The 11,327-nt window shown below is 34.8% G+C and overlaps 1 protein-coding gene across 1 annotated transcript in view; it reads right to left on the bottom strand.

Moving 5' to 3' along the window:
* The window catches only part of Col24a1 (collagen type XXIV alpha 1 chain), a 403,759-nt gene that overhangs the window by 202,253 nt on the left and 190,179 nt on the right, over positions 1-11,327 (bottom strand). The window contains exon 23 of the mRNA XM_023699052.1: positions 10,936-10,980. Within this exon, the coding sequence (XP_023554820.1) occupies positions 10,936-10,980 (45 nt within the window). The remainder of the gene's footprint in view (positions 1-10,935; positions 10,981-11,327) is intronic.

Here is an 11,327-nt window from a genome sequence, read left to right as displayed (position 1 = left end):
ATTCTCTTAATGAATAGAATGATTTGTTCTAATGGTGTTTGTAAATAGGATCTCAAGTCTGCATCCTGTACAGCAATTAACCACTAAAAAGAATATATGCAGTATGTTAGTTATTGAAACTGTCCTACCGATTTGATTTGAAACTGTCTCATTGCTATCTGTTTATCAATAAAATTATGAAAAAAAGAAAAAAAAACAACAAAATATAAGACAGAAAGGCCAACAAACAAACTGTATGTAAAAAGTGTCTAGCACCATGACACACACTTGTGAACTTAGCCAAGAAAAGAAAAGTGGCCAGACCTGCTGTGAAAAATGACATGGCTGAGGAAATCCAGCAAATGGACACCAAAGGGCCAGTCAAAAACTCAGCAGATTAAAGTGCCTGCAAGCAGGCACAAGGGCTGGTGGTTCAGTCCCTGGGCCTGCCATGCCCTCTCCGCCCCTGGGGGAGATCCAAAGCAGGAAACTGCGGGAGTGGGAGGTGGTACTGGAAGAAGTACTGGCAATTACAATAACAGAACTGAATGGAAATATGATGGGGAATTTGCTATGATCATATGTAATGCTAGCACACACATTATAGTAACAGAGGCTGAAAACAATGAATACGCATTACAGCAAACTGAGAAAGTAATGCCGGCCTCTTCAGAAAAATAGAATAAATAGGTGGAGAGATAACGGGCATGCACGAATACTAAAACCATGGTTCTCACTGGATGCAAATGCCTGGAGGTATGGATGAGTCCAGGAGACTTTTATCATAGGGCCACAACATGCAAGGATTTGCAACTAGAATCACTAGAACAAGGAATATGTAATATTAGCATAAAAACAGTGACAGAGAGCAATAGTACTCACACAAATTCAGAACACTAACGATCTTACAGCAACCATGCTCACTGCAGAAGACACAAATAACATATTTCCTTGGGGAAGCAATGGTGCATTCCTAGCAACAGTTGACTACAAACCATGGCAAAGTAACCAGTTAGAACAATACGGGTACTATGCACATCATGTTAATGACTTTGTTCCTGTTGCAAATAATCAAGGCATGGCAGAAATACTATATGTGTCACGTTGGAAACAAATACAGCATTTGAAAATACCACGCCAATTGAAATGTTAAGAACTGGAGATAGTTGGTTCTCAGGAATTTACAGATTTAACACCAAACCAATTAACTTATCCCTGCCATGTTTCCAAGCTTTTCTCCATGCCCACTCATCATTGTCCAATCCTGAAGTTCTTGCTTTCCTTTTAATTGTGTTATACCTTTCTATTTGTACTTCTTCTTTTGAGTTCTTATACTAGGGAGACTAAATGATATTTACACATGTGGGTCTGGTTTATTTCACTTATGAGCACATCTTCAAGTGGCATCCATTTCAATATAAATGCTTCAAGTTTATCATTTTTTTTCTATATTTTATTTCATGGAGAAACAAATAGCAATGAGAGTCTCATAACTGATTAATAGGACAGTTTCAATAATTAATACACTGTACATTGTTATCTTCTTAGTGGTTATCCATATTACAAGATGTAGACAGGATATCCTGTCCAAACTTACTAGTAAAATCTTTCTTCTCATTGAATTAAGCAAAAGTAGCTGTATATCTATCCTAACTATTCTGTATATACAGATACAAAATGGTTCTTCTTTTGTATCCCCCTTTTTTTTTGTTTAGTCCTGTCAGAGAAGGGTATTCCATTGGCATCTAAATACGATAGGTTCATGAATTCAGCAAAACAATCTAACACAGTCCAGCAGTCCACAGTAGTGGTGGGTTATCCACAGAAGTGAGCCTTTCACAGCTCAGCATATCAATATGGCTTTACTTTATACACCTCATTTTTATACTTTTCTGCTGATGGTTAAGGCCAAGATAAAGCAAGACCTATACAACAAGAAATGTAACTTTATATCTGATAAGGTCAGTCAAGTACGCTCAGGATTTATCCTGTAACCTTGTAAAACAGTTTTGCAGATCTTTTGTCAGTGTCAGCCCTGTGGATGAGTCATGGCCATTGCTTGCCCAATTTGCTCTCTGAGAAAGACTGAGAGAATGCTTTCTCTCCATGTGACTCTACTTAGGCACACTCTATATCAATGATCACTTCCTCTGTGGCGCCATAATCACCTTGATCAGAAAATTTGGGACACAACTGAGTTATATGATGTTACAGTATAGGTTCTCCTATGTCCTGAGTCCTCACTGACCTTGAAAGGCTAGGATCAAAATGTTGGTTGTGCTTGCAGCCCTTCTTCTTTCTCTAATTTTTGGTCTGCAAACTTAGATTGTTAACCCTCCAGAAGAGAAGCTTATTATTACCCTACCTTATGCAGTAGGGTTTAACTTCACTATCTGTTTGAATATCAAACATTTTAGGTATAACATGGAACAGGTATTTTCCATCAAGTATTGACATGTTAAACTTTAAGTCCCTATAGAATATGGAGATAAAAACTTTAAAAATGAATAATATTTAAAGAATATGAAGAAACAATTACATATTTTTACACAGAAATTTAGAAATCTAACCATATACAGCATTGTAGTAGGACAGTCCTGTGACATTTTTTTTCTTGTGTCTTTTTTTCATTTATTATCCATTAAAAAAAACCTTTTTTTTTTGAGAGACAGTATGGTACTAATTGGTATATCATGACAAGAAGTACATGTTTAGAAGACCAGAATGACAGGCATTCCAAGTGTGACCCTTCTATGACACATTACTATCTTCAGTGCAGTTGCTTGGTTCACACGCATTAGCATGTATAGTTAGTCAGGGTGAGAATCCTACCAATTAACTGCTAGTTTCAAAAACCTGCTGATGTTTCTCAGGATCATTGCCTTGCCCATCTTGTGCATATAGATGTATGGCTTTGTCACTGTCCTGTTTCCCAGCTTTTTTCCTTGCCCTCTCATTGTTGTCCAGTCCCCAAGTTCTCACTTTTCTTTTAATTGTGTTATACCTTTCTATTTGTATTTCTTCTTTTGCGTTCTTATACTATGGAGACTATACAATATTTAAACATGTGGGTCTGGTTTATTTTGCTTATGAGTATATCTTCAAGCGGCATCTACTTAAATATAAATGCTTCAAGTTTATCATTCTTTATAGCCGAGTAATACTCCATTATATAACAATACCACATCTTTTTCAACCATTCCTCATGTGATGGGCATCTTGGTTGTTTCTAAGATCTCGCTATCACAAATTGTGCTGCTGTAAACATAGGTGCACATATATCACTATGATATGACATTTTCAGTTCCTCTGGGAAAATTCCCAGTAGGGGGATAGCTGGCTGGACTGGTATTTCCAGTCTTAGTTTTTTAAGGAGTCTCCATACTGATTTCCATAATGGTTGCACCAGTCTACATTCCCATCAGCAGTGGAGAAGGGTTCTTTTTTCCCCACAGCCTCTCCAACATTTGTTGTTGGTTGATTTCTTTATGATAGCCATTCTTTCTGGAGTGAGATGGTATCTCAGTGTTGCTTTAATTTGCATTTCATGGACGGCTAGTGATGTGGAGCATTTTTTCATATATTTATTTGCTTCTTTAATTTCATCCTCTGAGAAGTGTGTGTTCCTCTCAGATTCCCATTTCTGGATTGGGTCTTTAAATTTAGGGGCCCTAATTATCCTAAGGAGAAATGTACAGGGCATAAGAATGGTAGGACAGGCACCAAGAATAATTCCTAACTGTGATGCAGTTGGAAAAGCAAAGATGGTAGAAGATAACCATAATATTGGAATGAGATCTGGAAGACCAGACATGTTATACAGTGAAGCAATTAGAAAAGGACAGCATCATCTAGGACACCTTTTCCCTCAACACATATTCAAAACAGGAAAGGGAGGGCCATCATTAGCATAGCTCCAGAGGAGCACAAGATATTACAATAGAAGGCACAGGGGAAAAATGGGAAGGAGATCGTAACAGAACTATGAGAATTTGCTTTGACTATGCACATGGTGGAGTATCACCAGGAGAAGAAATAGGAATTAATAAGTCAATAGAAACACAGTGGAGGTAAGAAGGTCAGGCAAGTGATGCAAAAAACAGTTGGCGGCAACCATATGTAGGGGGCAAGTCAGAGTCCACTGGTTCTAGTTCAGTTTCAGATTCAAACCCAACTAACTAGCAAGTCAGATCTCAAGTTTCAAATGTCATCACATACAGTGACTTTATAGCAGTTGACACTATGGGTCCGCGATACTCACACAGACCAATATATGATACACAAAGCCACTACGACAAGCCACCTACTCTTAAACAGTCTGTACCATTCATAATTTCTGACACTGTTCCGGGGCAAATATTCCTCACTCAGCCCATAGCTTACTAACCCATTTACGCTGAATGTTATGAAACATGCTAAGCTATCAACATTTGCAAGCTTCTATTGGAGAGGTAAGATGGTTCTCAAAGCCAGGTGGAGAGCACCACATGCATTCAATCCACTCACACCTCTATTTACATGGAAAGATGATATTAGCTGTATTCTAAATTTCAAAGGGGTGATTAAAATATCTTCTTTATCCACAAAGCAGGTCCTGTTTTATGCATGTTAACTGCCCTGATGTGTGCTTTTTTGATTTGACTGTTTGATGGCTATTGTAACTGCCCTGTAATACATAGATATTAAGTTAGTTGATGTGTGTGAAAATGTAATGTGTGAAAAAAATAAGAACCAATAAAAAATATTTGACTGTACAAAAGGCTCTTCTCTTGGTGAACTCAATGAAGAACTCTGCATTGAATTAGGGTGGGTGGGTCGGCATGTGAATATTAACCATATGGGGAATCCCCCACCATACACACCACCCAATCAGCTAGCTGGATGCCCCATAGGTAAGTGATGCTGGCTACATATTTCAAAAATGATAAACATCAAACACAAGGTCTTAAGACATAATAATTATAAGACATTCTGATTTTTAAAGAATAACTTTTCAAATTATAATGTAGCAACTATGGTCCCTTGATCTCTAATTGTATGTAATTAAAGCAAGACAGCAGGTATGTGTTAGAAATACACTTGGAAATCTTCAGCTAATTGCTAAAGGAAGCAGAATGACATAGAAGAGCCAGAGATATCTCTTTTGTAGTCCCAACTCTGTGACTACAGTATATGACCTTGAACAAATTCTTTAACTTCCTTAATACTTTAAGTTTCCTTCTGTATAAAACTGGAATAATAACTATTATTATTTTCCATGGTTTCTACAAGAGCTTAATGATATAGTCAAAGTATTTTATGCAAAGTAGAAATGATTATTATTTCCCAATGTGTTTATAAGAGTTTAATAATATATTTGTCGCAAGTAGCCTATCATAGGCTTTCCATAAATGGCAGCTAGTTTTACCATATGTTTTTTTGATGAGGGAATATGCCATGGATACACTTTTTAATAACTTTTCATTCCCTGAAAAAAATTACTGCTCTTTTCCGTGTAAGAGAAATGCTACAGAGTTGCATATGTGTTATAGTGCTATAGCGTAAGAGCAGTAGAGAGTAGATGCTGTTTTGCAAGATGAAGGCACTAAGATGAGAGGTGCCCTTTGGTGCAGCTGATAGAATAAATTTTCCTGTTTGGCTAAGTGGTCCCTCCTTCTTCTGTTTCTTTTCCTCAAGGAAATATGGCTTATGATGACTGGAGTAGATCCCCCTAAGCCAGCATTTTAATCTTAATGAAAGACTAATAACACTCTTTAAAAAGTAAAATCAACTTATATCAGATTAAATGCTCAGTAATTTTACCTGAGAGCATCAATACTAGCCACCCTGGCAAATGAGGTTTTATGCTGAGCATTTCTGAAGTACTTTTCCTTCTCCTTACAAGTCATTCCTGTTTCCATAAATCTTAGAAACTAATAACATTTGGCAAAAGTTAAAAAACTAAATTGCTAGTTTGGCTCCAGACATTACTGAGTAAACCTTTATTGTGCCCATTTTTCAAATCTATCTGATCTTTAAATCAAATCTTCCTAACCATCAATCCCCAAGGTTGCACTTCAAGGTTCTATTTAATGGCAGAACAAATTGAAGATTATCTGTTACGTGGAAGAGAGCCTTGGAATTGGATAATGAAATCCTGAATCTGAAATCCAGATCTGCAGCTTTCTAGCTGTAGGAATTTGGGCATTATATAACTCCAATAAATTTCAGTCTCCTCATTTATTGAATAACAATAAGAATACTTACTCAATAAGGTCAGCTCACTGTTCAATGAAATAGTAGGTTTTCAATAAATAGATTTCTTTCTTTTTTATGTTTCTTTCAGATTTCATATCCTTTTTAAATTTTCAATAAACTACTGTAGTCCAGCTTTGAATCAACCATCAGAAAGTTTTTTAATTATACAGATTTCATAATAAAAGTCCACTACTAGGTTTTAATGATGATCTGTGGCCTTTCCTTATCTTTTTTCTACTGAGCTATCCTCCTGGCCCCCTTTCTTTATCTTTTTATCTTTCAAATGATGTGTCATTTTGCATATCATTTACATGAGAACACCAATTGGGAGGAAGTAAAGCAGGGAAGACATGGTATATGACTCAAGAAATATTGCTGAATAGGTAAATCAAGGAATAAATGAGGTAAAATCAAATCAGTTGGGTCATAGTTGAAGAGATTAATCAATGTAGTCAACTATAGAACAATGGTGAGTATCAAGTGGACAGAAATATGGGAACCAAAACTCAACGTAATCATGAACACTTTGTGAAAATAATCCACATTTTATATTTAAAATAACAGTCTATTTGAGCATTTGAGGCATCATTGTTGCTTCCAAGATATCTTCAGTTTCCTATTATTGGACAATGATGGTTTTTAGTATCACTACCAATAAAGAAAACATAATAAAGATCATTATCACCCAGAGAAAAAGCAATGAAGTCATTGTCTCTAAAACAGCTAGTCTAGTTTTGCTTGTTCCAGTTTCAAAAAGGTATATTACAACTAGAAAAGGGCTAGAGAAAAGAAGCTAAATTAATAGACAAGAGGGAGACTAGAAATATTAGCATTCTTAGAAAAATATCAAGGATTCCTAAAATTGAAAATATCCTTAAATGCCATATGCAACAGAATATTCTTGACAAATAAATAGTTTGATTATCAAAGGTCTACTGTATGGTAAGGACTAGCTAAAACCCTTTCTTTCCAGTCAACATCCACCTAATTTATCATCTCAAATGAATATATATGAAATACAACTATATTTTTTATTGCTAGTGCCATAATCCTGTTCCAAGTCATTTCTCTTATTTAAACTACTGCAATAACTTTCTAAATTTATCTTCTATTTCTGCTCCTTTCAGGTGTGTTCTAAACTTCTCAATCTGTTGTGACCAGAATAATCTTACAACATAAATTACATCATGGTAGTGGCTTACGTAGAATACTTAGCAATTTTTCATTGACTCTAGGATCAAGTAAAAAATAATGGCCCAGATTATTGGCTACTACCTCCTGACTAGTAGCACCTCAGTCAGCTTTTCCCACTGTTTACTATGGTCTTCAAGTTGGCTTATTCTCTGTTCCTCTAAACAACTAAATGCTTTCCCACTTAGGACTGTCTCCTACCACAATGACCTCTATCCCACAGCAGTAGCTGTTGTGTTTACTCTGTGACTGGCATTTTGTCGAGTCCTTTACGTGCATTATCACGTTTAATAAGAAATTACACAAGGTAGTTATTTTCATTCTTTTCCTACTGAGAAAACTAGTATTTAGAGATGTTAAGTAATTTCCTTAAAGCAAGGAAAGTAGCAAAGGTGAGAAATATGTTTTACTCTAAATTTCAGGAATTTTCTTCCTTTACATTGTTCCCTAACCTAAATCATTTTTTATGGCTGTGACTTATGTATCATTTTTTCAAAACAGCTTTTTATCATCTGATCTAAATTTAGCAGGTTTCTTATAGCCCTTTATGGTTTTCCTTTATAGAATGTATCACATTTTATATATTCCTTTGTGTGTTCATGTCTTTGTTTTGCCATCAACTCCCAATAGACCACAAGTTTCATGAGGAAGAGGATCACTTGTTCAAAATGTACCTGGTACAATCAGTAAACATCTGCTGAACACATCACTAATGATCTTCATCAATCTTCTAATGATGGGGTTTGTAATCACTCTATGGAAGAGTCTGTTTGAGCATTAAAACTTTTGCTCATTTGGGGATGGAGGAGGTAGTGACTTGGTGTGGGCTTATGGCTATGCACACACGCGCGCGCGCACACACACACACCCATCACCTTGAGTTTTTTGTTTTGTTTTTTGTGGCACCAGGGATCATACTTGGAACCTTGTGCTTGCCAGGCAGGCACTTATGCTGCTGAGCTATCTCCCCAGCATGAGCATTAGAAACTTTATTAAAATATTCTTGCCCATGTTAAGTCAATAGCTCTTCCTTTATAAGGTCTCTATTGATCCTAATTCTGGTCTCAGCCTATAATGAAAAAGCATATTTTTTTTTTTGCTTTACAGCTTTTTCAAATAACCTTAAACTAGAGAGTTTAAGATAGAATTATTAATTAGGGTGAGACACTTATAGGTTTATTCATAAAAAGTAGAATGCTAGAGTGAGGGAGACCAGAGGATACCTTTTGAAATGAGAGACCCCCATAGGGCATACTTACAGAGGTCACTACTTTGTATAAGAAAATCACTGTAAGACATATATAGTCATAAGACATAGATAACACTGCTATTCTTGGCAGGATCTATCAAAAGTTTGGTTCTAATTAGTATAAATCTAGAAACAAAACTGGAGAGGTTTCAGTTAAGCCAATTAAATGATCATAAAGATTAATAGGAGCTAATTACAAGATTGATAAGAAATGAAATCATATGTTTCTGTCTCTATTTTCTTCTCTCCTCTCGCTTTTTCCCTCTTGTGGTTCTAGAGTTTGAACCCAGGGTCTCTTCTTTAAGTTACATGCACAGTTTTTTGTTCATTTCTTTGCTTTGTTTTTTTAGACAGGATTGTCCTGATCACTAAGTTGCCCAGGCTGGGCTTGAAATTGTGATCCTCCTGCTCCAGCTTTCCAGTGTGCTGGAATTAGAAGGCCTGTGCCACCATGCTGGCTTTGAAAGTTTTCTTGTTGACAAAACTCTAGACTAGATGAAGTACAAAATTTGGAAATGAATAAGGTAATACAAAAACTAGAAATTACAGGAAGCCCAAAATATTCATCAGGACATTTACATTTTTAAATTTTACTCAATATGGGCATCAGTGGAAAAGAAAACCTTTGTCTCACATCCTTAGGGAGATGGAACCTCAAAGTAAGGAAGATCCACTTGTTTAATAATTTGTCTGTTGTTTAACCTATCTCTACAACATCTAAGCCAACTGGTTGTTCAACAAATGTTGAAGTATTCTAGCATGGTGTAATAAAGATCTGGAATTTTAATTTCAAACTCTGGGCTTATACTTCAGCCCAGCAATTTGCTAGCTATGTAACTTCAAAGTGGTGGCTTCTTATACACTGTTCCCAACCTCTTTTTTTTTTTTTTTTTTTTTTTTTTTTTTTTTTCAGAACCAAAGATTGAACTCAGGCCCTTGCACTTACCAGGCAAGCACTTATTCAACTAAGCTATCTCACCAGCTCCAGTTTCCCTATTTTAAAAGCTGGAGTAACAAAATGTATCTTTTAAAACTGCTTGAGAATTCAATTAAATATCACTGAGCATGTCTGGAACATAACAAATGATCAGTAAATAAATGTTGCTTTCCCTCCAGTTACAAAAATCCTGACGGTCCATGTCTTTGGACAACAGTGACAATGAGTCTTACACTATGTGCAAGTAGAGTGGCATGATTGAAGGACACTTAATGGCTTAATACATAAGATGTCATTTTACGAAAAGATGTTCTTCGCTGGTGTTTTAACTTTGGACACTGACTTTAATTTGTATGTGTATCTTCTAAGCAATGTGACACTCAAAAATTCCAAAACTTAACTTTTTTGAGTGACCTTAGAGAAAATGTAAGTTATAATTATGTTTGGAACCGTTGAATAATCTGATCTAAGCACTTGCTTGAAATGCCTTTCTTCAGCAAAAACAGTAAAAAGGGGTTACCTCCTAGTGAGGCAGGATTTACTGGGAATAGCAGTGATCTTTTAACACAAGGCCATCCTTTATTTTTATTAATAATTAATGGAAAAAGTAAGAATACCAGAACATGTTTAGTACAAACCAGGATTGATAATTGTTTAATTACCTAAATTCACAAAATACTTTTGTAGAAATTTTATCTATTTAAGTCATAATATAGGGTGCAGGGAATTCGCTCATTTATGTTTTTGAATTAGATCACTTGCTTTATGACAAACTGGCATACTACAAATAAATTCTTTTGGACTAATCTATTATTCCATACATGGTATGTAAGTCTACTTGTTAAGAGACTATTTTAGCTGTATATCCTTATTATAGAAAATTATTTTCAATAGACCTGAATCAAATATAATATACACAACATCTGAAATTTAAGCAACATAAACTAAATTTGAAGAAACAAATTATACTTTCCAGTTAATTACATAATTATTTATTCCAACCTTTTAAATCTTAAGAAAAATGTATAAGCTTTTTAATAATGAAAACTGTCAAGATCAAATTTATATTCAAATTATTAGAACTAAAATTAAAAACTAAATATTAGAAGATTGCTCCTGAGATCACAAATATAATGTATGTTGTATGAAATTATAATCAACTGGGTTTTCCTCTTTCTCTTTTATTCTGTTTGTCAATAGAAACATTATAAATAAATTTAAAGTTTCAATGAATAAAATTTATTTTGATTCTTGCTAACATGATTATAACCAACAAATGTAGGTTAATGTGATTCTAAAAATACTAATAACTTAAAACATGAAAAGCACAAAATATACTTACTATTTCACCAATTTTCCCAATATCTCCTTGGTCTCCTACTTCTCCCTGTTCACAAAGGACAAGAAATTTATTATTTTTCAAAAAATTATTCAATTCAATGCTTCCATTTTCATTTGCATGTAGTTGTCTAGTCATAATATAGAAAAAGATAGAAGGAACCTCAGTGATTCAATACTCTGTCATAGTATTTTTATGAAAAGGGGTTTCTGCTGCATTTTCGTTGAAAAAGTAATAACCTTTTTTCTTAAATTAGATTCTCTTATTCACTACTTATAATCATTTTAAAAACTCTTTTACCAATTACATTTTTTAAAAATAAGGAAAATCACATAATAATAGATTCTGAAACCATAATTGTGAAGCAAAACTTTAGACAGATATCTAAGTAAATA

Source organism: Octodon degus, unplaced genomic scaffold (assembly GCF_000260255.1).
Source record: "Octodon degus isolate 3935 unplaced genomic scaffold, OctDeg1.0 scaffold00109, whole genome shotgun sequence".
NCBI classification, from domain to species: domain Eukaryota; kingdom Metazoa; phylum Chordata; class Mammalia; order Rodentia; family Octodontidae; genus Octodon; species Octodon degus.
This window is presented reverse-complemented; position numbering and strand designations above follow the sequence as displayed.